Source organism: Leptosomus discolor, chromosome 19 (genome assembly GCF_034619465.1).
Source record: "Leptosomus discolor isolate bLepDis1 chromosome 19, bLepDis1.hap2, whole genome shotgun sequence".
Lineage (NCBI taxonomy): Eukaryota > Metazoa > Chordata > Aves > Leptosomiformes > Leptosomidae > Leptosomus > Leptosomus discolor.
Genome location: NC_141409.1, coordinates 9,603,749 through 9,631,695, shown reverse-complemented (window position 1 = coordinate 9,631,695; position 27,947 = coordinate 9,603,749). Strand labels below are relative to the sequence as shown.

The 27,947-nt window shown below is 41.1% G+C and overlaps 1 protein-coding gene across 3 annotated transcripts; it reads left to right on the top strand.

Annotated features, from left to right (window-relative positions):
• The first annotated feature begins 464 nt into the window (after nucleotides 1-464).
• TSC1 (TSC complex subunit 1) lies at nucleotides 465-27,947 on the top strand. 3 transcript variants are annotated; one of them, XM_086475806.1, is made up of 23 exons: nucleotides 465-491; nucleotides 6,453-6,515; nucleotides 7,604-7,779; nucleotides 8,625-8,728; nucleotides 9,376-9,528; nucleotides 11,297-11,441; nucleotides 12,478-12,632; nucleotides 12,957-13,030; nucleotides 14,482-14,660; nucleotides 15,177-15,286; nucleotides 15,525-15,648; nucleotides 16,036-16,151; nucleotides 16,477-16,549; nucleotides 17,941-18,039; nucleotides 18,139-18,709; nucleotides 19,447-19,490; nucleotides 20,129-20,295; nucleotides 21,200-21,382; nucleotides 21,783-21,893; nucleotides 22,468-22,590; nucleotides 23,604-23,791; nucleotides 23,905-24,066; nucleotides 24,846-27,947. In XM_086475806.1, the coding sequence occupies exons 3-23, from the start codon at nucleotides 7,674-7,676 to the stop codon at nucleotides 25,330-25,332; spliced, it is 3,474 nt and encodes a 1,157-aa protein (XP_086331932.1). In that variant the 5' UTR covers nucleotides 465-491; nucleotides 6,453-6,515; nucleotides 7,604-7,673; the 3' UTR covers nucleotides 25,333-27,947. The 3 variants fall into 3 exon arrangements, with proteins under 3 accessions (XP_086331932.1, XP_086331934.1, XP_086331933.1); XM_086475808.1 differs by lacking the exons at nucleotides 465-491; nucleotides 6,453-6,515; nucleotides 7,604-7,779; nucleotides 8,625-8,728; nucleotides 11,297-11,441 and having other exon boundaries at nucleotides 9,486-9,528; nucleotides 23,607-23,791; XM_086475807.1 differs by lacking the exons at nucleotides 465-491; nucleotides 6,453-6,515; nucleotides 7,604-7,779; nucleotides 8,625-8,728; nucleotides 11,297-11,441 and having other exon boundaries at nucleotides 9,486-9,528.

Genomic DNA, 27,947 nt, shown 5'->3' with positions numbered 1-27,947 from the left:
TGTTTTATCGGTTTAGTCAGTGCTGCTCTCCTTGTTTGCTTGGGGTTCTTTCATAAGGCTTTTACACGGCAACGAGAGAAAGAAAGAACGTGCCTTAAAGGAATGTATGATTCAAAACCCATAGAAATAACCCAGAAACAGGGATCGGGTTTGGTGTGCAGGACTGTTTCCAGAACTGCTGTTTTCAGAGAACCTTCCAGTGGATGCCAATACAGAAGGTTTTCATTCTTTGCGTGGTCTGATCCTGTAGTTTCCTGACATTAACTTCTGTGGCAAGTTGTTAGAAATCTGTCATAATTGAAGCACTACCGAAGTGATCCCATTAGGTGGAAAAATTCCTCTTCATTTTACATGTGTGAACAACTAGAAACTGAATCTTGGGAAACTTGGGAAGTTTTAATAATTGGTGCGAGCATTGGGAATACATACTTCTGTCTGCGATTGACTTTACTTTCTAGGCAGCAATCAAGTACTCTGCTTATCAGAAACAGGTATGCCACGTTTAAGCTTAAAATCATAAGCTTAAAATTCTTTACTCAGTAAAATAACTCTTTGGTTTGTTTTTGTTAGTTTGCTTGTTTGGGGGGTTTAATTTTTTTAACAGCCTAGTCAGCCCAGGACCAAATTGCATTCATAGGGAGTTGCGCAGACTTACTCAGATGAAAATATAGTCAGACTATCTAATGTGTCATGAGATAAGCTTTAATTAAAATGATTTTATCTTTGGCTGTGTTTAATCCTGGCTCCTTAGCTTTTCATTATTTAAGAATTTACTTTTATGGTGACTAATAAAAAGTAGCATTATTAAAGGGTTCACGTGAGATACACTATCCAGTTGCAGATGTTTTGGTGTTTGAACAAACATTTGACTTTAGTAATTATTTGCAGTTTAAATTGAATGCTGGCCCTATTTAGAGCTGGGCTGCTGGGGTGTTGATTTGCACTGATCCCTGAAATTCTTGCAGCTGCCAAACACCTTGTGTGACCTGGTGACGTGATTACCGAAGTCAGGCTCTGTAAGAACCGCGTAGCCTGTAACATACGTGGCAAACATGTATACATCCATTTGGAAAAGATACCTTCGATAATAAACAAATAAAGTGCTTTTTAATGGTCGAGGCGGGGGAGTGGTACCAGATTTTATGACATGTTGCAGACAGGTATATATTTTTTATATATTAGGATCTTGGTCTGGTGTGTAGCTGCTGTGTTTTCATGTAGTTTAATAAACATAACGAGGACAAGGAAGAATTCTTCTTCCGTTAGCATAGGCGTTTCTTTGGGTAGCACATTAAGAGCAAACTTCTTGCAGTGGTGAACTGGTATCACTTTCCTGGGTATTATCCTTTTTTGGCTTTGATTAAAAAGTTACACATCACGTTGTTCTGTGTAATGCCTACTTTGACTCCTGGAGTAGTTAAAATGCCCGGACTGAGTATGCTAGGTAGTTTGCAGTGGTTTCAAGATTTGCAGTGGTTTCAAGACTTGCTGAATTGCAGCCTAGCTCTGGGAATGTCTTTAAACGTTTCTCTTGGTGACAAAAAACCTGCTGCAGAGATTTAGGAGTCTCACTCCTCGTGTTACTGCGAAGTCTAGAGCTCCCTGTTTACCTGTTCATAGTTTTAAAAAGATTCCTTAGTTGGACTTATTTCCCTTGTGTACTGTTAATTAAATTGGCATAGAAAAATGGTGCTTGTTGTTATTTATTTATTTGCTATTATTGTATGCAGTTGTGCGTAAGGAATTGAAATAATTCCCGTTCAGGTTAGTAGCTGGCTTGTTAGCATGGCTTCTGCCAAAGGGTTAAGCGTCAGCCCTGCCATGTTTGGGCTTTTTTTCGACATGCATTGCTTTTGAACAATTTTCCCTCTGACAGAAGTTTGATGGGTAGCAATTAGCGTAGTGTATTAGCACAGCATAGTTTCAAAATTGCTGAATGTGATTCTCTGTCATTGTTTGTGGTTATTGGGTTTTTGTGATCTTTCTGTTCCTGCATCAGTTAAGCACCAGTAACAAAGTACAGGAGAATGTATAGAATATTGAGTTACAACTATAAATAATTACTGAGTTTAGGAATGGAGTCTCATATCAGATCTTAAAATAATCAGAAAAATGTGAACTACTGGAAGAAGTTGTAGTGATCAGTTTGAACTGACGTTTAAAGTGTCTAGTTGTTATTTCTGGGTGGTGGAAAAGGGAATGATTAGCTGCTTACTTTCCTATTGCCACCGGTGGTTTTTCTCCCTACTGTTGCTTTTCATTTGTTGCTTGTTACTTCTGTAATGGTAGTGTTTGGTTTACCTGTGAAAAAAATATAAAATTGGATATTGTTGGGAAATACAAAATAGGCTTGGATTTTTGTATTCGGGATGGGAGGGGGGTGTGTGAGGCTTATCCTTTCATGACAAACATTTCAAAGGTTCGAGTGAGAAGGGCTACTTTGTCGTCAATCTGAATTTTGCTTTGAAAACGGTGATTGCTGTAAAATACTTCTCTCCTTGTTCGTGGCCTCTGCCAAAGCAGACCCTGAGGACCTTACTTTACCTCCAGCAGAAATCAGATGGGAAAGTCTCGAGGCCTGGTTTTACTTCATTGCTGTCAGGAGTGGTCTTAGGGTGCTGAAATCCCCTTTTTCTCTTGGGCTGCAGGGGGGTGGTGGTGGGGAAATAACCATTTTCAGGCATGCCGCAAATTTAACTTACGGTTAACGAAGAGGGATGAAATGTGATGTTGATCCCCTCCCCACCACCCCAGAGAACAAGTGTTTCTGAATTTCTACGTTGTCACAGCAAATACTAAGGACGTTCTGGGAAATGTGTGTGTGAATCTGGAGTGTCCCCCTCCTCCCCACCCCTCAGAGCAGCATAACTGGCACTACCAGCTGCTTTTTCATTTGGCTTGAGATAAAAATACACTGAACAGAAGAACATCTTCTCTTGACAGAAATACTTACAGAAGTCATAATCTGTTGAAATACTCTGCTCTTTCTCTATTTAGCCTTTTCCAATGAGTATTTCTACAGTCTTTTCCTTTGTCATGAGTTTCTAGCTTAACTGTATTGTGTTGTGGTTAAATTAGTTACTGAAAATTTTTTTTAAAACAAATTGGTTCTTGGCTTGTTGGCTTCTCCTTTTTTTTTTTCTTGTAAGCTGGCTCCAAAGTTGTATTGGTACTTAAAATTGGTGCTTTTTACTAAAATTTGTCTTTATGAAAGCTCTTGAGTAAGAAGTTTGCTGTTGTTGTTACATCTTCCAGTGAAGTTTAAGTGTTGCGTTTTAAAAGGTGTTTAAACTTTTTTTTTTTTACTCTTTAGTGCTTTGGATCTTTTATATAAAACTAATTTGAAAAGTTAGTGAAGAATCAATGACTCGAACCGTATGGAAAAGTTAGTGACTTTGTTTTAATCCTGGCAGTTCCAAGTATGGCTGCAGGGATGTGGAAATGCTTCTAATAGAGGAATAATTGCTATAGCTAGGGAGGGAAGTGTTAAAGAGGCTCATCTTGTATATTGTGTATTTGAGAAGAAAGACCTGGTTGTCATAAGATACTATAAAGGTTGAAGGGAGATCCTGCAGGTATTGTATCAGTCCCAGATACAAAATACTGTGGCATTCAATGGATGATCTCGCTGCTTTACAAGGTAATGGCATTTCCTTAACCTGGCTTGTCCCACATTCCTTATCTACAAGATTTGAGAATCGCATCACATCACAAATTACTGGTGGAACTGGTCATAAATCACACTGACACTGTGGGCCCTGGGAACTGTGCTTCATCTACCAGGACGCATTGAAGTTAAAAGCCTGTTGCCTGTAAACTAGTTATTCAGCTGTCTTTGCTTAAAAAAAAGTATGATGTGATTTAAGACTATTGCTGGAATTTCCTGGTTTGTTCATTTGTGTTGGGCATTGCAGACTCAATATGATTAGAGGATCTCAGCCTTAGTCTTAGGATTTCAAATCAGTTCCTCACAAATGACTTGACAAGAGATCCTGCATTGAGAAAGCCGAGATTTGCTTATTTTAAAATGTGACTCTTTGTGTAGAGCAGGGTGACAACATGATCCAGGTGTTTATATAACTTCAGCAGATAAACTTTCCACCTAGTGAAGTTCCTATGTGTAATATTGTCCCATTTTTAGATGTGGTTTAAAATACTTTGAATATGGGCTTTTGGAGTGGAGATTGCTCCACTTTTCGTAAAGTACTTCAGTGCACAATCAACTGATTGACAAGTTTGTTTAAACTATGCTGGCTTTATTGGCTCAAGGTCACTCGAGCCATCTGTTTCAGTTTAGGGAGCTTGGGAAATTATTAGTTACCGATGTGTATAGTTATTGGCAACTAAGCTTGTGTTATCAGCCTTGCTTTTGTCCGATTGTCGTGCTTTAGAGGGGGGTTGCACTAGATGATCTCCAGAGGTCCCTTCCAACCCTTACCATTCTGTGTAGTGTTTGTGTGTGCCATCAGGCCAGTAGCATAAAGTTTGAAATCCTCTTACCTATGGAACATTTAAACCGGTGTTCTTCCCATCTGTCTGCAAGTGTATTGCTGAACCTGACTTCCAGAACCCATCTAGAGTGTCTGCAAAGGCATGTTTCTTGGTTTCACCGTGCTGTAGTTTTCCCTCTGGCAACATCAGAATTAGTAAAACCTGCCGTTGTGGTTTTTACTGGTATGGTGAAGAATTTGGTCCAAGAATAATAGTATTTCTAGAGGAAAATAAGAAATAAAAACATTTTTTTCACTCTGGTGAGGGGTGGGGAAGCAAAGAGAGTTGACAAGGTCTTCATGGGGTAAAAAAAAGCCAAGACTAGTGTTTATGCTGCTTTGATTCTCAAAACAGGTTTTGCCTGCAGCTGGTTTGGGGGTGTGGTCATGCATCTCTTTTGTTAACAGGACTTTAAACAGCTAATTCATGTTGCTTAGGAAGCTGGTGAATCTATTGCTTAACCATAGCTGAGACTCTATCCTGATAAAAATTGAGGCACCCGTGTTAGCAGGCCCTTTACAGTCTCAAAGATAGTGTCTCAGAAATAAAGGAGTAGATTACTTGTGAGCTATTTACCCATCTATAGTTCTGCCTGCATTCTGGGTACCTCTGTATAAGTGCAATTTAGTAAATTAAATATCACAGCAGTTACTAGAAACTAAAAAAGCAGCTGACTCCTGAAAATGAGTAACAAAGTGGAAGGTTGACTCCTTGGGTTGCATAGATGAGTGGCTTTAAGCTTTTTGAAAGGCTGGTGTCACTCTTTGAACATTGCTTGCCTTCTAAACAGCAAGCTCTTTGAGGAAGAAGTTGAAGCTTGGAAGTCTGTACAATATAGAGTAAAAAACCAAAACAAACCCTTACAAAAAAACCCAACCCAAACCAAAACCCGAACAAAAAGCCAGAACCCCTAACCACAACAAATCCCAGATCTAATACTTTTGGAAAGCAGAGATCTGTTCTGTTTTTGAGTAAAAAGTGACTCTTCCCCCATACCAAGTTTCCATTTTATTATCTTTAGTTGAAAGTCTCACTTACACCACCAGCCAGTTTTAAGTCTGCAGTTTTTAAGGTTTTGCCAGCATGGGACTTGAAAAGAAATAGCATTTGAATCTGAAGCACTTCAATTAGCAGGCTCTGCTGGCTGCTTGTAGATGCACTGAAATTTTATTTGGACTGTTCAGCTATGCAGCTATGATCGTTGAAAACTGAGGGTGGGGAGGTTTCTCCTGAAATGGTGATTACTGGAACACTTAAAGTAAGTTCGTTGCTAATGAAATGCCAGTTGTGAGTGTGGTGCCATATTATCACCTTTGAATTTGCGGTCAGTGCCAGATTAAGTAAGCTGATGTCTTGTGGCCTTAATAAGAGTGACCTTGGGCAGCTCTGCAACTACAGGGTGATATGTTGCAAATGACGAAGTTTATTGGTAGACAGGTTAACTCCTGCTGTCCAGTGACGTTGTTAAGCATAAGTTTTCAAGAAAGTAATATGTATATAAGTAATTACAGCATTATTTAAAATAGAGCACTGAGACATGGTCCTTGGCTAATGTCTAACAATGTTTTCACTAGAACCTGAAGACTTAAACAATTACAGTAATTATTCTAGGTTCAGAATTTGGTAGGGTAAGAGAAGACTTCTTTGTGTGTAAGATTTTACCTACCATAAATAAAACTCTGAAGCAGCTTTTGAAGGTTCACAATACAAAAATACAGTCTTGTGAAAAGCCGTGTAGTTTGAGGCAATTGCACAGTTTGACCTGTGGACAATTCTGGAAGGGGCAGCCTGCAACACCTTTTGGTGTTTTTCAAACTAAGGACTGACTTTCCTCACACAGGAGCAACATAGCACTGCTGTTCTTAGTAAAGAACTTAATGCTGTTCTGAATAGACAGGCTTTGATAAGGAAGAAGTAAATTGTGCCTTTTGTTAACCTCTTCATGCTTTTTTCTTTATTAGTGATCATGAAAGGTGTGTGGCTGACAGCATTGCAGACAGAAGCTGAGCTTGTCCACAGAACAGGTGCTGTATACACAATTGCAGTTAAAAAAAAAAAAAAATCTTGTGTGTAAACTTTGCACATGTCAGTCCTGCCTTCCGTGGAGGAAGTGAAAAATGCATGCAGGCTGGAAGTAGGAGGAAAGAAGAAACCCTTGCTAATAAAATTAGGTGTGAAGCCAGAGTCTTTCTGCCACTGGGAAAGCTTCGGCATAGGATTCTTATGGATGAAGAAAACTTGATTCATTTTGTGATAGATAGGTGTGATAGCTGAATCCCTCTGTTGCTGGTACACGGGAAGAAGCCACCTTAAAAGCCTGCAATGGCTTAGATTTACTCCGGCTTAGTGCTGTCATGTTACTCCTGCTTAGACCAGTCACGTTACCTGCATGCTATTGCATTTAACGATCTATACGGTTTTTGCACTGCTGAGTTTTTAATATATTATTCACAAATTAGACATGCGAAAACAAGGTATGTTGTGCTGCTGAGCTTGTGATTTAGTATGCACAGGGTGGCTGAGGAACAGCAGCTGTAGTAACCCTGTTTCCTAACAGCTGCAACTTGGCCACATTGCAAGTATTAAAGCACAAATCTATTAGTATGCAGTAATGCAAAGCCAAAGGCAGTGAATTTCTAATCCAGCCGCGGGAGTGGAGAAGGAGCTTGCGATGCATATTTTCTACAGAGTGTAGACCACTATGAGAGGGCTTGAAAGGTTGCTTGAGGAGAAATTGCTGTGAAAAAGCAAGAATGGAGAGATTCCAGGGAGCTCTTTGCATTTTATTCAAAACTTTAGTCTCAGTTGGCTGACCTGGAGAGCAAATACAAAAAAATATGGTAACAGAATGCTCTGGCAATCTATATATGCTGGCTGAGGTCTTCTGCAAGATAGATGAATGTCTTCTAAAAAGGTGAAGAAAACCCTGCTCATGACTCATTGGCTTCTTTGGAAACTTTTCTCTTACAGCTTTTATTGCAGGTGTGTAAACTGTAGCAATCCTCTGTGTTAAATGGGCAATGCTGCAGAAAAGAAGTAGGGAACTGATGAGAGATTTAAGATGGAAGGCGAAAGAGGAAAGTTCATTCATCTGCTCTCTCTTCTCTCCTAGTCTGGTAGAGAGGCACCAATGAGGAACTTCGTGAAGTTTTAACCTCCCCATTCATGTCAGTACGTGCACCATGGCACAGCAGGGAAATGTTGGTGAGCTCCTCTCAATGCTGGATTCTCCAATTCTGGGAGTCCTGGAAGATATAACAGCTGCATTCAAAGATAATCTCGTTTGTGGTATGTATCTTTTCCTGTAATTCAAGGAAGGGTTTTGCTTTTGCACCAATAAAGGTAGAATAATGGGGTTTTTTTCTATCAAACGCAGTCTTTGCAAATGCAACTTGAAAGAAACTCTTGATATTTGAGTTTGAAATTGCTTTAAGGATTGAGGCTTCAGTCCATTTTGCTTAATGGCATGTCTCTTCGAAGGTCTGTTACGTAATTGTTAAAATGCTATTATAAAATGACTGGCTTTTCCTGGGGCATAACCTCAAGTAGTGACCTCATGGAACTTTCTTTGTCAAGTGTATCTAGAAAGAATTGGGTGTCATCCACGTTGTGGGAACTAGTGGGGTTTTGTTCATTTGAAAAACAACCAACAAGAAGCCCCAACCCCAAAGAAAAGAACGGATCCAGACTTTCTTGAAAAAATTTCCGCTGCTCTTAAGGCATCCCTTATGTTGATAGAGCCTTTTCAGAGCGTGAGAGCACTGTCAGTGTCCTGGTCCCGAACTTGCTCTCCTTTGTGTGCTGAAGGGAGAGAATGTAAAGTTACTCCTGAACTCTTTACCTGTACTGGGTAAAATAGCTTGCAGTTCAGCTGCCTCTAGGTTTTTCAGGTTAGTCAGTAATTGTTAGTTATTAAAGTAGTTGCTTTCCCTGAGCCCAATGCAATTGCTTGAATGGTTAGGAACTAGAAAATGTAGTTGAGAGCTCTCATTTTCCTCAATGAGTACTGGTTTATGTTATAAATTGTGTAATAGTTGATTAAAAGTTGTGCAATGTCCCTGTAACAAATGCTTCATTTTTAGTGTATTGAGAATGTTTGTGTTTTTTTTTTCTTGCTGTAAACAAACTGATAGACCGTGGACCTATGCTTGTGAACAACCTGGTGGACTATTACTTGGAAACCAATTCTCAGCAGGCACTGCATATACTGTCCACACTGCAAGAGCCTCATGACAAGGTAAAAAAAAAAAAAATCCTGCTATCAAGTGTGGCAGATTTTAGCCTAGTATTGAAGCAGCCTTTGAATAGCACCTGTTAGAACTGTGTTGTTCCATTCTGGTATAGAATTACCTTGTTGTAGAGATGTAGTATCTCTGTAGTAAGAGTAGTTAAGTTTTTAAAAAAAACTTAAAGGTCTGTGTTTCTTGGGCTGCTTAAACTGACCCAATTAAGCAAAGAACCTCTGTAAATAAAAGTTTTCTGAGGACTAATGTTGTCTTTTTGCAGTGCTACTGCTGGTTGTTCAATGCTGGATGTGTAGCCTAAAACAAATTCGGAGTTTTGAGAGCAAGTAAGGATTTTCAAATAGATTGAGAGAATGGCACTACAAATTATTTTACTTCTGCTGACCAGAATTTTTTTATTATTTACGATAGACACTCTGAAGTGCAGTGAAGTCTGAATAGATTGCACTTTACTACCAGCAGACTTAAATTCATTGCTGGGTTTCATTTGCTCTTGAATCCTGTGTATTTGTAAAATGCCTGTAGTTTCTGTAGTCGGCAGTGGCAGACTGCTGAACGTAGGTTCGTGAAAAAGAATACAGACCAGTTAAATGTAAGTACCTTTCCTTTTTCTACCACTCTCTGCAAAATCCTCTGTCAGCATCTACTGGACAAAATTAATGAATATATGGGCAAAGCTGCTACCCGTTTACCCACTCTCTCTCTGCTGGGACACGTGATAAGACGACAACCATCTTGGAAACATAAGCTTTCTCAAGCACCTCTCCTACTTTCATTACTTAAATGTCTCAAGGTAAGAACTGTCGGTGATGTCCATAGAACACTTGTACACCTGATGTAAACATACATGCTTGTAATGGAAGGCATTTGTTTTCTGATTTGATGTCGGTTAAGCTGTGAGAAGAGATAAAATGTTGATTAAAACACTGAGCTACAGTGGAATTATATCAACTAAATACTTTGTGCTGATCCTGTTATTACTGACATCTTGTTTCTAAAAGCCACTGTCACTGTTTAACTTTCAGTTAGGAAAGTTTACTAAAACTTCTGAAAGTAAGTTGAAGACAGAGGGCCATCGGTGAAGTTGATATATTTCTCATGAAGTTCGCGTTTCAGATGCCAAATAACTTCTCTTTAGTGCATTCTGAAATTTGTGCATGTAAGGTAATATACTGTACTTGCAGTTCAGATGCATTAGACTGTTCTGTGGTGAAATTACCTTGGAATTAGCAGACTTCCCTTCTTAGCTACCGACGTGCTGGATTACAAGGAGGTAGCTGTTTGCTGTCACAAACATGGTTTGTTTTTTTTTTTCCCATCTGCAGATTTATCAGTTATAATAGTGTACAGTACTGTAACCGTGAATAATGCGAAGGTTTTGAGGCCTGGAGTGTGTTGTCAGTAGTATAATTTCATAGTGAAGAATTTATATTAGTCATTTAAATCACATTAAAATGCATGATATGGTCAAGTGCAAGTGCTCTTCAAAACAAAACCACGACAAATTTGTCACTGCCAGAGAAGCAGCTACAGGTGCCGTTACTGGAACTCGTGATGTGCCTGACAAGTTCTGTTATCCTTTTCAATGTGAACCGTACCTGGTTGTGAGAGGAGTGAAGTGCATCAGAAGGCTGGTGGGAGTGGAGCAGACATGTGGAAGAGCTTAGGGCTGTGTACGGAGGGACAGGGATGGATGTGAAATGTGCTCTGAAAGGTGGTGTCTGTCTGAGGGAGAATAGAGGCTGTAGATTACCCGGAAGAAGAAAAATCCATAACACTGACTATGCCCATCAGCCTGAGTGACTCTGGGAGATACCAAGACCAGCTCAGTGGCCTCTGGCCCCAGGCTCACCTGTGCTGTTTACGCCCCTGTCCTGACAGAGCCGAGCAACTACCGAGGGAAATGCGCGTTAAGCTGGGGAAGCAAGTAGGGACTGTGCCAGGAAAGAGTTTGAATGTTTTCTGTGTCCTGTCCTAAAATCTGATTCTCTATTACTGTTCCTTCGAGCTAAAGATTTTTACAGCCACGTCCCTTTCTCTTGGTGTAAGCCATGGGGTTCTAGTTACTGTTTGAATTGCTGCTTTATGAAATATTTAGCAGACGGAGTCGTTAACCAGGTTTAATAGAAAAGCTTTTGACCCTTGTGTTGGTAATTGGCCAACATCCTTGACTACCCTGATCAGATTTGCAGTTTCTTAGCCTCCGAATGCTGTGTGTTCTTAGCTCCAAGAAGGAAGGTGGTACGTAAGATGCTTCACATACCAGTCATTTTTTTTCTACTTAGTTGTGGAACTGTGATGTTCCCTTTTTAACTAAGTCAAATCTTTATACAGAGAAGCAGCAGCAGAATAGGAGCAAGAATCCCAAATCTTTTTTCTTAGAGCTGTTCTGGATGAAAGAGGCAATAGTCTCGGTTCATTAAGTTACGGTAGGTTTCAAAGGGACTGTTTCAAAGTAGAGAACTTTTTCCATGATGATGATTCGATGTTCACTTCATCATCGGAAAAAATTGAGTTCAACGCTTTTAACTGACTAATGCAGGTTTTTTCCCTTCTTGCAGACTGACACAGATGTAGTAGTACTCACCACAGGTGTCCTAGTGCTAATAACCATGTTGCCAATGATTCCTCAGTCTGGCAAACAGTACCTTCATGATTTCTTTGGTATCTTTGGGCGTCTCTCAGCCTGGTGCTTGCAGAATCCAGGTGAGATTTCAACTTTGTTGCATGCAGTTATGGTTTAGTGGTATCCTTGTGACTCTTACGCAGTTGATGAGCACGTTCTTCGGTGAGGATCTTCATGGTCTGACATTATTTAAATGCAGAAAATGATATATTAAGCCCACAAGCTGTTCTGTTCTTTGATAGCATCGGGGAGTGCTGCTTTGCTCAAAATTCAGAAGTCTTTTAGTTTTTCCCATGTGGTGCTGCTACTACTACACGAAGTTTCACTGGACTGAAATGCTACCCTGACGACAGTGAAAAGCAGAGATTGATCTTAATGGATAGAGAAGGGAAAATGCTAACATTTGAGGCAGTCACTTGGGAATTTGAGATTCCCAGGTATGGATGGGGAGGGGGAAGAAGCAACATGCAAGAGTTTCTTGTAATGTGCAACTGTCAGTAGTCATGAAAGGGTTGGTAAAACTGGTCGTCTCAGTTACAGCATTGGTTCTGATGAATTGGTTTTGCTGAATTCATTGTAAGGTGTCCGATATCTAACACTAGCGTTAACTATGTGTGTGTCTCATGGCTGTGTGAACAACTGCTGTGTTAAGCACATAGAGGTGCTATTTAGAGGGCCACTTTGCATTGCAAGTGGGATTGGAGCTTACAAGGTGTGGCTAGGAAGATTCAAGTCCGTCGTGGTTGCTTTTTGTGGATACAAGCTTTTAGTTTTTAGCTTCGAAGTGAAGCAAACCTTAGTTTTCTTTTTTACTCAATCTTGCAAACTCTAGCTCGCTATCTCGAGGTTTTTACTTGAATAAAAGAAATGCTGTGCTTTGAGAATGACAGGATACTAGTTGGAATTAATGTGCCATATCTTAATTTTTCTTTTTGCTGTGAGCTGAGAAGTGTTGCCTGTTCTCTCAGAAAACTTCACAGTTTTGCTAGGGACTATTTGTGTCTCAGAAGACTTGTTCCAGTCAACATTTCAAATTTAAAAGTACTTTTCTTGCATTCTTAGAAGTTTTATTCTTTTCTCCAATGTAATGAAAAAGGTTCTAACTACTTTTTCTAGGTCACGTGGCAGAGATTTATCTTGTCCATCTTCATGCCAGCGTTTATGCTCTCTTTCATCGTCTTTATGGAATGTATCCGTGCAATTTTGTTTCCTTTCTGCGTTCTCACTACAGTATGAAGGAAAACTTGGAGACCTTTGAAGAGGTAGTCAAGGTAAAGTGCTGCTCATCTCTATGTTATCTGAGACAAGAAATTCGTAGCTGTATAAAGGCAGGTATTTGACAGTTTAATGCACTACATTGATTTAACTGAGGGCTGCTCAACAAAACAGAATAAAACCTGCCTATTGGAGGACTGAAACCTCAGTTGGGAACAAGATCATCTCTTGAAGGTGTGGTGTTGTGTTAGCTTTACCTGTTAAATGTAACAGTCTGAACTGTTGGGGTCGGTAGGTTGCTCATCAGCTTTGTGTAGCTCAGTGCGATCAAAAGCTGCTGTACTGATAATACGTACTTCTTCTTGCTCTTCCTCATCCAGCCAATGATGGAACATGTGCGAATTCATCCAGAATTAGTGACTGGATCTAAGGACCATGAACTGGACCCACGAAGGTATATATGTTCACTCTGCTATTAGGAAAGGCTATAAATGAGCAGCTTTTAGCTGGGTTATTTCAAAAGGCTTACAGCAAAACCTTTTCTGTCAGCAACAGTGTGTGCCAGTGGTGTTTTGCCACCCGTGTTCATAGGTACACTGGGTAAACATGTAGACTTTCTTCATCCAAGCATACAGCTGGATGAATAAGCAAAACCTGTTGTGAAAGGCCATTAACAACAATGTTAGGGTTCTAAGTTCATTTTGTGTCTGGGATAGAATCTGTCTTTTACTTAACAGTTGACTTTGTCTTAATTTTATGACTTAATGATCAAACATCCTCATAAAGTTCTAAAAGAATTTGCTTATACTGAATAAACAGAAACTACCACTGACCTGCTTCATTGGTTTAAGGTTTGGGTCGTATTTTTTTGGTTTGTTGAAGTATTTGGTGGGTTTTAAGTTTTTAAAATGGCTTCAGTGTGTTTTGTTTTGGTACCTAGATATTGGTTCAGTTAACAGATCATTTCTTTTAACAGGTATGTCTTAACATTATCAGCTGTATTAGTTTTCTTTAGAAATAGGCTCATTTGCCTGCAGCAGCACCACTTGCTGCTTTTCTCTTGTCTCCACAGGCCCAGCCACTGAAGAGGAGAATTTGACTCTTGTTGCTGCACAGTAGTGCTCTTGCCCTGCTTTTCAGAGCCACTAGGAAAACACTACTAAATGGGAACCTATTGAATATCACAATGCTCAATTTTGCAGGCTTCTCCCAGACAGGGGGGAGGGTGGCACCACTAAGGAGTACAATTGGCACAAAACTACCAGTTGAAGCCTTCTGGTTTGGTATCTTGCACATAATATCTTACATTCAAAAGCAATTCAGCCTTTAACAGCAGCCTTCAGTACTTTTTCTTTACAGTGAACTTCCATCCCCTGAGATATTGGGCAGATCTAATCTGGCTGCTTAATGTAGTGAGAGAAAGTTTTCAGAAAGAAGGAGGTGATAGTAATAATAAAAAAAAATTCCCAAAACTCGGGAGGAAAACCACAGACCTGAAACTGGCATTACAGATGGTGGTTGCTTAAATAATATAAGATTCCCTCACTGCTGGCATGTCTAAATTTTGACTACCAACATCTGAGTCTAGTTGAGCTGCTTTCTACAGCTGCTGAAGCTCAGGATCAACCAAGTCTTCGTATGCTGTTCCTCCTTTCCAGAGTGCTCCATGGCAGACCTTTATGGATCTCTGTGTCAAAGCTGTTTGTCTCCTCTTTGAGACCCCCTCTTACAAGTCATCTGGTTGCAATTTCTGTGTGGTGCCTTGTTCCAGTTTTGGCTGGGAGCATGCAAAGCTGTCTGGAACAAATGACCCATCCTACAAGCCAATTCCTCATATCTCCAGGAACTCTTGTTTATAACAATAATTGACTAACTTACTCTTTTGGATCCAAAAACTGTCTGCAGGTGGAAAAGACTAGAAACTCATGATGTTGTGATAGAATGTGCCAAAATCTCCCTGGACCCTGCAGAAGCCTCGTATGAAGATGGCTATTACTCTGTGTCTCGGAAACTCTGCACAAGCTTAAAACATCATCAAACTGACCCCAGTGCCAGCTATTACATTGACACACAGAGCAGCTATGGTAAGACCTGCCTGATGGCTAATGAATACCCAATCCCTGGAGGAGAACTGGCCCTATAGCAAAAAGGCATCTTACTAATTTCTCCCGCTTAAAGTCTGATTCTTGGGCACCAGAAAATAACTGTCACTTTAAAAAAAAACAAAAAAAAAGGAATATATAGGTATATGCTGTGATTATGCAGACGTAAAGCATCTTTGCAAAGTTGCCTTTGCACTGCATCTTCCTCTCCTCTACCCCCACCCCAAAACAATGAACCAACTGAAAAAAAGGCTGTAGTATGTAATACATTAAATAGTTATTTTCTTGGGCTCGAAGAAAAGTCTCTTGTTTGCTAACTACGAATGTGTATGTTGAATGGATTTGAAGTGTTTTGGTTAAAAGCCTTTAAATACTAACCAGAAGAATCATTGATTCATGATTGTCAGATGCAATATCTAATCATAACTGCATGCAACAAAGTTGGATACTTTTAATTTTTTGGGTGTTCTTGTTTTTGTATTTTTTTTTAACTTTCAGGGACTTCTACCCCGTATTCCACTCCTCGGCTAACACTATCACAGATGCCAGGGCAGCTACCTCAGATTCTGAGCCCACAGTCAATACGGCTGTCAACTGAGCCGCAGCAGGTAAAGCAGCAGATAATGCTCAGCGTGCTCTTAATGCTTTGCACTTTGTTTGTAGGTTCTCATGACAGTCTTAAAAATTCATGTTTCTGACAAGTACTGTGAATTCTTCAGAACTTGGTGTACACTTCAGATCTAATCCCCATCTGACTTCCTGTATCCGAACCTGGATACAGGTGCTTCACGTGTTCCTTTTCTGAGCTTCGCTGATTTGTGTTTATTTTGTATTGCTTTTACATAGGTTACCATCTGGAGTCCTTCTGCAGTTTGTGGTATGACCACTCCACCAACCTCCCCTGGAATTGTCCCATCAGAGTCATCCCAGTCTGCATCACAACCTTACAGCAAAGCTTTTGGCACATCTGGTACGTGCTGAATTTGGGAATTAAGCCTTCAAGGTTTGTTTTAATAGAAATTCTGGCTGTGAATTTTGCTGTCAGCTTCTTAAATGGGAATGCCACACCATGCCATTTGACAGGCTTAATCATTACTTCTGTGAACCGAGTACCTGGTCATCTAGAGCAGTGCTAATGCAAACACCGAGGTAGGAAATAAGTTCCAGTGAATGAAGTGCCCAAGTCTGAAGCAGGGCTTTTGGAAACTGTGACCTTTTGTCTTGATAAATAGTTGAAAGAGACTTAAGAAGTAAATGGTTGAGATTAGTGTTTAAATGTACAATTCTTCACCTCCAATATTCGGCTGAAAGGAGGCAGTGGGAGCCGGCTGAGAACTCTTTTGCCCCTCCTTTTCAGCAGGGGGAAAAGGAACACCTTTGGGAACACCAGCCACATCTCCTCCTCCGCCCTGCGCTTCAGATGACTTCGTGCATGTTTCACTCCCTTTAGCTGCTGCCACGCCTCCTAAGAAGGTATAACAAAATTCTTCTGCCAAACAAATCTGATTTTTTTTCATTGACTTGCCATATATGCAGTGACCATAACTGAGAAATAAAAATCGTAGAATTGATACAAAAAATGTTGCATTTCACTGCAAAAACTCATTTTCTTCTAAATTTATAGGCAACTATTGCCACTTCCAGTTGCACAGTTTTAAGACTTCTCATATTAGTTTGCTGTTTAAGCCATCTAAATGCAGGAATTTCCTTTCTATGAAACTGTTCAAGGGGCTTGTTTCCAACAGATGTCTGATGCAAAGCGTGTATTTTGGGGTTTGTTTTGTTTTGTTTTTTTCAGGAGGACAAACCAGATCCTGGGAGGCCTTTACTGTACCGACAACAAAATGTCATAAACAGCGATAAATCATTGGGTAAACTCTGTTTTCCTCTCCCCATTACAATAACCAATTGTAAACAAATCCTGGTTTTATTGACATTTGTTCCAATTGCCAAACACTTTTCCACAGGTTTTTATCTGTCTTTTTTTTTTTTTTCCCTGAGCTCTTTCTAGTTCCAGGATCCTGCCTTAACCTGTGATTCAACTTAAAACCTTGTGATGCTTTTGATTTCATTTTAACTATTCACCTTCAGAAATAGCTTGCAGATTTTTTTAACTGGCCCTCATGCATTGTTACCCGTGTTTAAATATAGAGATCTACACTGAAGGCTGAAAAAGGATTTTTTTTTTTTTTTTTTAAAGCTGATGCTTTGAGGGTGATTTTTTTTTTTTTATTAGAAGCAGCAAGTTGTGTATGAAATCTTACTTGAACAAGTTGTATGTCACATGTCTGGATCAAACTATTAAGGCTGCACATAAGGATAGATATGATGCTCCCTTTTAAAGGCTCTTGGAAAAACTTTGTTTTCTATCTTCAATTACATTGCTGTACTTGAACCTTTTTTAAAGTCCTGTGGAATATTGAAATCAACAGTGGATGGTTGAGGAACTCAGCTTCTAATAGGTAAACCTAGATTCCATTTTCCATTCTGTCATCTACATCTGTGACAACTGTAGGAAGGGATTTTGGCTCTGTATTTAAGACTTCTGTACTCTGAATCTTTACCATCCTCAGAGTGGAGATGATAGTGAAATGTGAAGCTGTATTTCCTTGGTGGAGTTGTATAGCAACACTGGAACCTGAACTTTCTGGATTACAAGTTAAGAACAGACTAGGTTTTTCACTGGGTTCCTAATCTGTGGCTGAGCTGGGAGCATGAGGTTTCTATCCTGTGTGCTTTAATGTATATCTCCCTGGCAGCTGTCTCGGAGGTTTGATCAGTAGCCACATATTGTCAAGTTTGTATTACGTACGTTTGCTAAACTTCCTTTTTTTCAGGTAAGTACTGTGTCCTTGTGTAGCCAGATCCGAAGCTAAAGGGGAGTTCTGTGCTAATGTGGAAGTATAGTAGTCCCACTAAAGGTGCTTCTTTTTGTTTTATTTAATGGGTTAAATTGCAAACAGCACATCCTTATTCATCGAGGCGGTTGCCACACTTGTTGTGCCATCGCAGATGTTAAGTTCACAAAATTACCTTTCAGGATCAGGACAGATAGGTGACTGGTCTCTGAACTGGTTTCTACATGGAATGGAAAAGGTGTCAGATAGCTTCCTCTTTTGAGGAAGCATCTGATGGAGGGACAAGCTTATTCTAAGGACCTTACAGCAGTAGGAGACTTCTCTTTTGTGCTGTGATAAAGCTGGAGAAGGTGGCATCTGTACAACTAACTTTTCTTTTTTTTTTTTTCTTTTCTCTTCTTCAGACACACACGGTAGTAAAAGTTCAGTAACCTTAAGTGATCTTCCAGAGTTTTTAGGTGGTTTGTCTTTTGAAGATAGTGCTGAAAAGGACAGAGAAGAAGGTAATTTCTGTCGCCCTTACATAAATCTTGGCTAAGGAAATGTTTGTAATGTTGAAATACGAGATACGTAATTATGCTCCCCCCTCCCGTCCTTGTCAGATGCAATATCTAAAGAGATCTCCGAGATCACAACCGATGCTGAACACATGGTGCCTAGAGGAGGATTTGACTCTCCATTTTACCGCACAAATGAAAGTCTGTCGGGCTCTCAAAAGAAGACCCATTCAGTAGTCTCTAGTGTTCAGGGACACAGTCAGACCTCTGAGCCTTTAACGTCTTCTCTGGACAAGCCTGGGCCTGAGAGTGCACGGGAAACACCCAAACAAACATTTACTCCCATAGACAAGCCATGTGGAGGCTCTGGTGAAAGCCCTGCTGGTAACAGGGAAGGAACCTCTGGGGAGACGAGTATTCTTACTCCCAGCCCTTGCAAAGTACCAGCACAAAGAAGAGCGGTGTTTGGGAATGGGCAGCCTCCCCTATATGAGCACCTTTTTGAGGTTGCGTTACCAAAGACTGCCTACCTCTTTGTTGGCAAAAAGACTGAAGAGCTGCTAAAGAAAGCTAAGGGAACCCAAGATGATGACTGCATGTCCTCTACTTCTCCCGTGGAAGTACTGGACAGACTGATACAGCAAGGAGCGGATGCACACACTAAGGAGCTGAACAAGTAGGTGACTGAACACCTTTGCAAACTTTCCTTTTTGCGCTGGCTTTATTGTAGTAGCTGTGCCTGAAAAGCAGCCGTGTCTGGGCATCTACAGTGAATCCGTGTTCTGTGAAATGTTACTGTTAACTGAGCTAGGGGTTCTGGGCGGAGGATTTTTGTATTTGCAGTGCTAACGTGTTTGCTTTGATGTAAAAAAGGGGCTGTGACCGTTGTACTCTCGCTGCTTTCACTAACAGAGCTTAGGGTGAAGCAGCAGGGTGGTTGGCTATGCTGCAGGTGTGGTTTTGGTACCACTGTTAGCGAGATTTGTTTCCTTTATCAGGTCTAAGTCCCACACTTAGACACTCAAAAGCAAATGTACAGGCCAAGGGGAGATGGACTCTTTTCTTCTTTCCGATGTAAATGAGCCTTAAATCTGGAGAACCAGGTTTAAGGTATTAGGTGTATCTGCTGTATTCCTTCTTTTCATTTTATTACCCTGTATTCTGCTTTGTCCTTCTGCTGTTTTCTGTGCCTGAGGGAATTTTTCTCCAAATTCTAAGAAATTATGCTCTCCATCTTCTGGCTTTGCAACCTGCTGCTAGTGCAGTTCCTCCTTATTCCTTTCATACCGACTGACTGTAATTGCACTTTATCAGGCCATAAGCTATTTTGAGGTGGGCATTCCATTTTAAAGTGACTTGCAGAGCATTGTTAAATTTGAACTTAGCGGTTAATGCTGCCTTTTCATTTTTCAGATTGTCTCTGCCAAGCAAATCTGCTGACTGGACTCACTTTGGAGGTGAGGAGGTTTCTCTTGTGTTTTGGCAATCTGTTCCTCTATTATTAGACTTGCTTAAGCAATGACCTGCATACCTTTTTGGTTTTTTAACTAATGCTGCAGAAAGATGGTGCTCTCCATTAAGTCATGGTTTATCTGCTTAGCAGATAGACATCTGTGTTCCAGTGAGATCACCTGCTTTTTGTCATCTTTGAAAAGTGAAAACTGCCTCCCCTCAGTTCTAGACCTTTCTGCTTTTGACCATTTAAGGTCTGCTAGCCTTCAGCAGTGTGATGCTGGTCATCCAACAGATCCTTCCACCTTTTCAATGCTTTTTGAATCTAAAACTTATAATTGTTTTTCTTGCTGCTTCACATGTGTGTCATAGTTTTGTGCTCTTGGGCTTCTGCGATGAGGGCGAGCTTGGCTTTTTATCTTACTAGAAAGAGCAACCCATTGGAAGCGTATACGTGTCGCTCTGGTAAAAACGTTTAAAATTTTAAGTTTGTGTTGGAGATCAAATGGAGCAGGCAGATTTTTTTCTTTTTAAGTTGTAATTTCAAAGAAATCTTATTTGCTTACTTGAGAAAATATTTCCGATGCATGAAACAGGTACAGTACAGTTCAGTAACCTCTTCTGCCTTCTAACTGTGGTTCAGGTTCTCCCCCTTCGGATGAGATTCACACCCTGCGTAACCAATTGCTTTTGCTGCACAACCAGTTACTGTACGAGCGCTTCAAACGACAGCAACATGCCCTTCGGAACCGGAGACTCCTGCGAAAAGTGATTAAAGCAACAGCACTGGAGGAACATAATGCTGCCATGGTGAGCAGGGATACAGCTCTAGCGGTCACATAAACACACCGGTGCTAGAACAAGTGTTAACTGGTTTGTCCAGTATCTTTCAGTACCACTCAACTAAAAAAGAAGCCTCATTTCTCACCTTATTCAAGTCAGTGTTGTGGAATGACTTGTAGACAAGTTACGTGCACGGTGATTACTGGAACCAGTAGTTCCTATTCAGCTGTAGGCAGCTGACTCAGTGGGTGTCTGCGTGCTTGACCCCTGCCAGCACTTTGTGTGGATAATGTTAAAGGCTTCACACTCAGCAGAGTGGTTACCTAATGTCTAGCTAGACACCTTATTGTGGTGTTCAGAGAAGTATTGCCCTGAAGTTGAGGAGTAATAGCAAAACCTCTGGAGACTCAAATGTTCTTCCCTAGAGGTATTTAGTATGATAAAATTTGAAGTTCTAAGTGCACTGAAGGGGATGTCTCTTTACAGATTTAGACATGTTTCATTCTGTATCTCCATATTATAGCTAATTCCATCAACAGTTTCACCTTTTGATAATGCAGTAGAAGAGCCAAAAATAGACTTCCAAATATGTTTTGGAAGATAAACTGTTGCTTCAGCTGTGAAACCCTAGTCCCTGTTGAAAGCGCGAGGGGCAGTGGAAGAATCTGCTACCGCTCATTGTGCCTTTGGATGTGACTTGGGAGTTTTCAGCCTGTCCGCTCTATCACCATGTAATCTCTTTTTTCAGCCAGAAACCAAACCAAACCCCAAAAGCCTTAGGAACATGCTCCATACAGAATGTTCCATCTATGGAAAATGTTAGGCCTGCATGCTAGTAACGGATAGCTTTACTTGCGTAGTGACTTAGGATGGGTGCTCTAGCTGATAAAGCAGGTGTCTTGTCTGATGCTTCCTATGGGGTTCTTAACAGAAAGATCAGCTGAAACTACAGGAAAAAGAAATCCAGGCCTTGAAACTGAGTCTGCAGAAAGAACAGGCAAGGTACCACCAGTTTCAGGAGGAACATGAAAATATAGTGGCTCAGCTTCACAGCCAGATCAGACAGCTGCAACACGACCGGGAGGAATTCTACAACCAGAGCCAGGAATTGCAGGTATGAAGCACGACACTGAACAAAATTATGTTGTCTGTTTACTGGTTTTAAAAATAACCTTTCTAATAACATGGCATAAAATATCTGAGAGAAAGTTACGTATCTCTGTTAAAGATACCGTCCTAATTCAGAACAAGAGAGTGCGTAATTGGAAATGCTGAACTTAGTCATTGTCCTTTTATAGTTCTGTTTAGTCCTGGCTTCAGTCTGGAAATAGGAAAATGCCATTTCTTTGCTGGTTTTGGGGCTTTCACAGGTGCTCAACACAACTTGATTTACAGTGCTGGGGGTTCCGGCCCTCCAGCCATATGCCATTGCTAATCTTTAATAAAAGTTTCAGAACCCTGGGTGAGTGGTTTTGGTTTGTTTTGTTTTTTGTTTTTTTTTTTCATTTGAACAGACCAAGCTGGAAGACAGCCGGAATATGATTGCAGATCTGAGGTTAGAACTAAAGAAGGCTAACAACAAGGTGTGTCACACTGAATTGCTTCTCAGCCAAGTTTCTCAAAAGGTAAGAATTGTTCCCAGAGTCCCTCTGTGTCTCACTGTGTTTTGATTTTGGATTTTTTTTTCTGATAATTTTGATCAGGTGCTTTTTCTTTCTTGTTCTGAAAGAAGCCTGTGCTTAGTTTGATAGTCTGATAGGAATTGTACAAAAACAAAACAGAGAAATGTATTTTGGTGAAGAAACTTTAACTTCAGTTCAGAGCCTTCTGAAACTTCTCATTTTGGCTGCTTTTTCCACCGTAGGGATTTGCAGATTGGGCAATATGAACTTGTATTAAAGCTTTGCTAGATCTTGGCATCTTGGAGGTCTTGTTTATAGCGGGAGTTGAATGGCCTTCTTGTGTAAGTGGAAACATGGTTGTGTTAAGGGAAGCAATGCCTGTGAGGTGAAGTGCTGTATAGGCTGTCACCAGCTTTATGAAAGCGAATTTATTTAACACTTCTTACCTGCGATCATTGGATTCTTGTCTTTGTCTCCTTTCTTTGCAAAAATACCCGGTGAACACAGCGCCTGTCAACTGGCTCTCCTGCCGAACTGTTCTTTCCAGTGGTTGATTCTGTTGAATTTCTCTTTCAAGCTTTCCAACAGTGAATCAGTGCAGCAGCAGATGGAGTTCCTGAACAGGCAGCTTCTGGTTCTTGGCGAGGTCAATGAGTTGTACCTGGAGCAGCTGCAGCACAAGCACACAGACACTACAAAGGTACGAGTGCGGAGCTGCAGAGGAGGCCTTTTGGGAAGACACCATCAAGCTGTTCTTAGCCTTGTGGTCAGAAGGAAGGAAATGCTTCATAACTTAACAGATACTTGGGGTTGAAATTGAATTTCAGGGACTGGGTTTCATATTTAGTCTTCTCTTCAGGTCCTTCTGTGCGCTGTGTCGTTATGGCATCTCGCCAGTGCCCTGTGCTTGAAAGCTAAGGAGGGGATGTTAGGGTACACCTGAAGTCAGTTTTAGCCACTTGAAGTAAATTCTTAGCAGTTTTTTTCTTGCCGAAGGCCAAGACTTTACTGTGCTCTTCGTGTAATCAGCAGCAGGCTATTGCTGGTAAAGTAACGTTGGGCTCTGATATTTGTGAAAGTGTGTAACGACAGGTAGTGGTGCTACAATTTGTAGAAAGATCTTAACCAGGATTTTATGGGGTTTTGTGAGGTGCTGCTTTAAAATAAGCAGCCCTCGTCTTCTCACTCGGTCATTTTCCTATTAAGAGTTAGTATTAACTTTACTAAAACTTCTGTGGTTCATATGGTTTTACTTCTTGACTTCAAAGAAACGTTTTTTTAATTAGAAACAAGTAAATTACACAACAATCTAACTGTTTCTGCGTGAGAGCAAGTAATTAAAGAAGGTGAATAATAAGCAAAACAACCCCAAAAAGTCTTACTGGTATTTAATGAAGGTCATGCTGCAGAAATGGTTTTAAAATGGAGTTTGTCTTTGCTCATCTGGTGCAGAACTGGCAAGTTTGCTTTGCTGAAAAAAGCTTTTCATAGAGAACATGCTAATAAATTCCAGTGATGTATAGTTATTTTCACAGTAACTTAATAATGTACATCCTCAGAGCATCTAGTTTTCTATATCTGTTTTTAGAAATGCATCTTTTATTCCATCTTGCTTAAAAATGTGCCTATTTATAGCATCAGAAACATGTCTAAATATTAATAGAAATAACACACGATCAAATTATACTTTAACATTGTGTTCTTTCCTTTGAGGAGGTTGAAATGTTGCACGCTGCTTTTCGGAAAGAACTGGAGAAAGCAAAATTGTGTGTTCAACAGCAAAGCCAAAGGCTTGATGCTTCCCAGAAACGGATAGCTGAACTGGAATCTCAGCTTGCTAAGAAGGACCACCTCTTCCTGGAGCAAAAAAAATACCTGGAAGATGTCAAAATCCAAGCAAGGTAGGGATTTCTTATGTAAAATTTTAGCTGTGCATTGACAGATGCACTGTTGTAGTTGAGGCAGAATCTGGAGACGCTGGACCTGATGGATTTTGGTTTCTTTTTCTGTTTAGGGGTCAGCTGCAAGCAGTAGAAAGTAGGTACAAGGCCCAGAAAAGAATCACACAGGCATTTGAGCTGGAGATCTTGGATCTGTTTGGCCGGCTGGAGAAGAGTAGCCTACTGAAAAAACTTGAAGATGATAAAACAGAAGCAGCTGAAGCAGCAGAAGAAAGGTAAGGGTGATGGTGTCAAACGTGCTGGACTCACAACCAGCTCCTTGGAAGCTGATATCCTTGCGGAATTCCTAGCACTTGGAGCATGATCTCAAAATATTTCTGTGACTCCCCCTTTTACAGACCGCATCTGTTTCAGGACTGCCCAGGTTACGAGTCATTGACAGAACTGGAAATGCTCGTGAGGCGCTTTTCAGAGAGCGGAACGTTACTCAAAGGTTGAGAGAAACCTCTGGTTTGTCTCAGACCAGTCTCTTTAATCCACAGAGTGTTACGCTGTTGTTAAGTCGTTGGTTTACGTATGTCTAACTAAAGCATCTACGTAGTGCTGTCCTGTCCTTCAGATCATACTGGGTTTTTTCTACACCAAATTCTGCTGCAGCATCAGGGTAACTTCCTGCACTGCCAGCAGATCTGTGGCGGTCACCTGTGCTTGGGTTAGGTAAAAGGAAGATCTGTGATCCAAGGAAGATGTGCAGATCTCTTCGTTTAGTTTAACAGACCAGGGTCCAGTTCCGTTCTGCTTGGGGATTATTGTCAGCTTTGGACATAAAACACTGGATGTTGCAAAGCTGAGTGGGTGACACTTAACTTTTCTGGTTACCCTCTGTCCCTTCTGCTTTGCTACGAAACTGTGAAAGGGAAACTCTTGAAGTGCATTTGCAGTAGCAGAAATGGAAAGTAATCGAAGTAACCTGCCTTCCCCAGCGTTGCCCTTTCCGTTGTAAGCAGCTGATACCATTTTCTTGACAACTATATCCTCTCTCTTTCCAAAACAGGCTGGAATGTGGCAATGAAGATACTGTGGTGGGATACAGTGAAGAAACAATTGGTAGAAATGGAGAGACCAAACCTCCCAGCACTCGAGGTAGCAGTAGCAGTAAGGGTGGCAGCAGCAGTGAGCTCTCCACCCCAGAAAAACCCCAGAACCAGAGATTCAGCAGTCGCTGGGAGACATCCATGTTGCTGGAGCCCTCGACTACTGTCCCACTGACTGTAGGTTCACTCCCCAGCTCCAAGAGCTTCCTCGGAATGAAGGCACGAGAATTATTTCGCAACAAGAGTGAGAGCCAGTGTGATGAGGAGGGTGTAACCATCAACAGGCTTTCTGATGCTCTAAAGACTGAACTATGTAAAGATCCAAGCATGGAGACAAAGGCCCCTCCGAGCCCCGACAACCTTAGCCTGTCGCCTAAGATCCAGGAGAGCAGTGTTGGACAGCTTCATATCATGGACTACAATGAAACTCATCATGACCACAGTTAAAAAGGAAGATAGTCAATCAGTGTTATTTTCATATTCTTGGCATAGAACAGGAGGCGTGAATGCAAGTTTAACTAAAAGCTTTTATGTTTCTTTGGTCTGAGCAGCTAGCTCATGCAGCGGAATAGGATTGATGTCCAGAAACGGAAGGAGGCTGCTGAACGAACGCCAAGTGGATTTTGGGGTCTGGAATTGAAACGCCCAGCCTAACTCTTGCTTCTTTCTCAAATTCAATCCTTAGCAGCGTGTACTAATTTGAAGGGACAACTGTTAGCATTCGCAAGTATTTTTTTCCCTTTCTCCCTGTCCCCAGTTGAGTGGCTGCGTTTATGAACTCGAGTGCAATATGAGGCCAAATTAACATTTGTGAGTCTACTATGAATGCTTTGTATTTCCTTGCAAGCTTCCAACTTAGAGCAGTTAATTGTGCTGCCCATCTGGGTGACTTCGGTTGCTTTCATCCTGGAAAGAAGCAGCGCTAGAATTTCTAGTGCATTCATCTAAAGGTCTCTCTTTTGCCTGTCCACTGTCCCACATCCCTCAGAGCCCAGTCTTCATTAAGTTGGACTCTGATTGAATACCTAAATATTTAAAGAACAGTGTACCTCTGCAAAACGATTCATTCGCCCTAATTCATGATCATTGTTTATATTGTCCTTAACATTTCCTGGGAAGTTACATTTGAACAGACAATAAGAAACTGGAGCTTGTAATGCAGAAGAGACCGTATGTGCTGAAGACTTGTTAAACAAAACACTAGCTTCTGATCTTTTTTTGTATTTTAAGTGTTTGCCTGACAGACTGGTACTGACCTCAGCCTGGTCCGTATGAGAAAGCAATTGGGGTGGGAGAAGAGGGGAAAAGGAAGCTTTACTCGAGTAGGGAGAGCATGCAGAACACGTATGTAGAGTTGCAAGCTTATGAAGATTTGCAGAAGAGCATTTGTATCTCTGATCAGTGAAATACTTGTGCTGCCTGACCCTCCTTCTTAGCTCTTTGTTCCCGGTCTGAGCAAGACCACTGCGTTTTGAGTCCAAGAAATTGGCTTCATTCTTCCTGGGAATGTGTTTTCAGGCTTGACTTACAGAATGTGGTTTCCTTTGCGTGCTGTGCTGCTCAGACTGCAGCACGTTTTTCAGCTGAGCAATGTCAGTTGGCTGTAGGTATCTCCCCTTCGCCCTCGTCCTGCTTCCTTAGAAGACAAGGCTGAGGAGGAGGAAGCCTGCTCCAACGGAGAATCAGAATTCTGTTGTGAAGCCTTTCTGCGCTAATCATGTTTTAAGTCAACGATGAGCCTTCTGTGAAGGAGGATTGATTTTGGGATCAGGGCTTGTCAGTAGTCAGACTCGATCTCCTTCACGCCAGAAGAGACCCCACTGTTAGGAAGGCATGTGCTGGTTTTAAGTGTTAGATATGTCTGGGTCCAGGCAGACTTGGGCATATCGGGCTTCACAGTTACCCTGCATCACACGTGGCCTCTTTCCTTAAATGTTCCGTGGGTGGCAGCTGCTGTTTCAGAATCGACTCGCACGTAAATCAAGTCCAAGTACACTTGCACTTGCAGTTCAAATCCCTTCTTAACCCGGATAGGAACAGGACTCTGCCAAAGCAGCTGGCAGTACGCTGACTTGTGCCCGACAGTACTTTTCCTCCCATTTCTGCTTCTTCCGCAACACCTAAGGTCTAAATACATTTCTGCCTGTCTAAATTATTCTCGATGTCCTTTCGCTTGGTGAGTCCTAACTCTGAAAGTAAAGGTGAACTTCAGTGGTTTTGTCAAAGCTTGAATCTGCATGGAATAGAAAATAGAGAGTTGGTTGTAAGTGACAGACTGGTTTTGTCGACATGTCTATAGGCTTTCTAAGACTTAGTGGTAGCAAACGTGGTAGCGTATGTTTCGGTAAGGTTTGGAGGTTTCCTGCCCCTCGCCCCACTGGGTCCCGGCCCCAGGCGTGAACGGTTTGCACATTGTCCCTGAAGGGCTGGCTCAGCTGTTGGGTGCCCGTAGGCTGGAGGAGCTCGCTCGCCCATCCTTCCCTTCGCCAGCCCAGAGGAGTATCTGGCGTATTTGGTGACTTCACTTGTGCTGAGGAGAGGCCGTTTTTTGTTGTCGGTTAGAAAAATGCCCTGGCGGTAACGCAAGCTCATGGCTAAGGTGGCTTTTTTCTTCTTTTAAAAAGGATTTTAGTACTGGGATGGTAATGGAAACCACTTTAGGTTTGTTTATGGACCACAAAGATTATAGAGGAACAAATTTTGCAATTTTTTTTAAAGTCTAGAAATCATGGATCTGCTGTATGTAGTTAACTTGCAGTTCGTTTGAAGGGGTCCCATCAGTGAAGTGGAAACAGATTTTTTTTTTTAACTGACTGCTTTTAGTTAAATCTAAAATTGCTGTCTTTGTCAAGTTAATCTGTTCCCTGCCTCGCTCTTTGTAAGCATGTTAAACAATCCACATTAAATGCCATAAATATGAAATACGAGGAAATGGTACAATCGTAAGCTAAAGAGAACTTAAACCAAAAGGAGGTTTTGCTGTCCTTATTAGAATGTTCTAAAACGTCAAGGCAGTTGCTTGTGTTTAACTGTGAACAAATAAAATGTATTGTTTTGCACTA

What these genes read in the sequence shown, in the direction of transcription:
- TSC1 (XM_086475806.1), top strand. Translation starts at nt 7,674, where the DNA reads ATGGCACAGCAGGGAAATGTTGGTGAGCTCCTCTCAATGCTGGATTCT. An exon ending in TGACACACAGAGCAGCTATG is followed by an intron (nt 14,661 to 15,176) that starts GTAAGACCTGCC and finishes TTTAACTTTCAG; the next exon opens with GGACTTCTACCCCGTATTCC. An exon ending in GATGTCAAAATCCAAGCAAG is followed by an intron (nt 23,792 to 23,904) that starts GTAGGGATTTCT and finishes TTTTCTGTTTAG; the next exon opens with GGGTCAGCTGCAAGCAGTAG.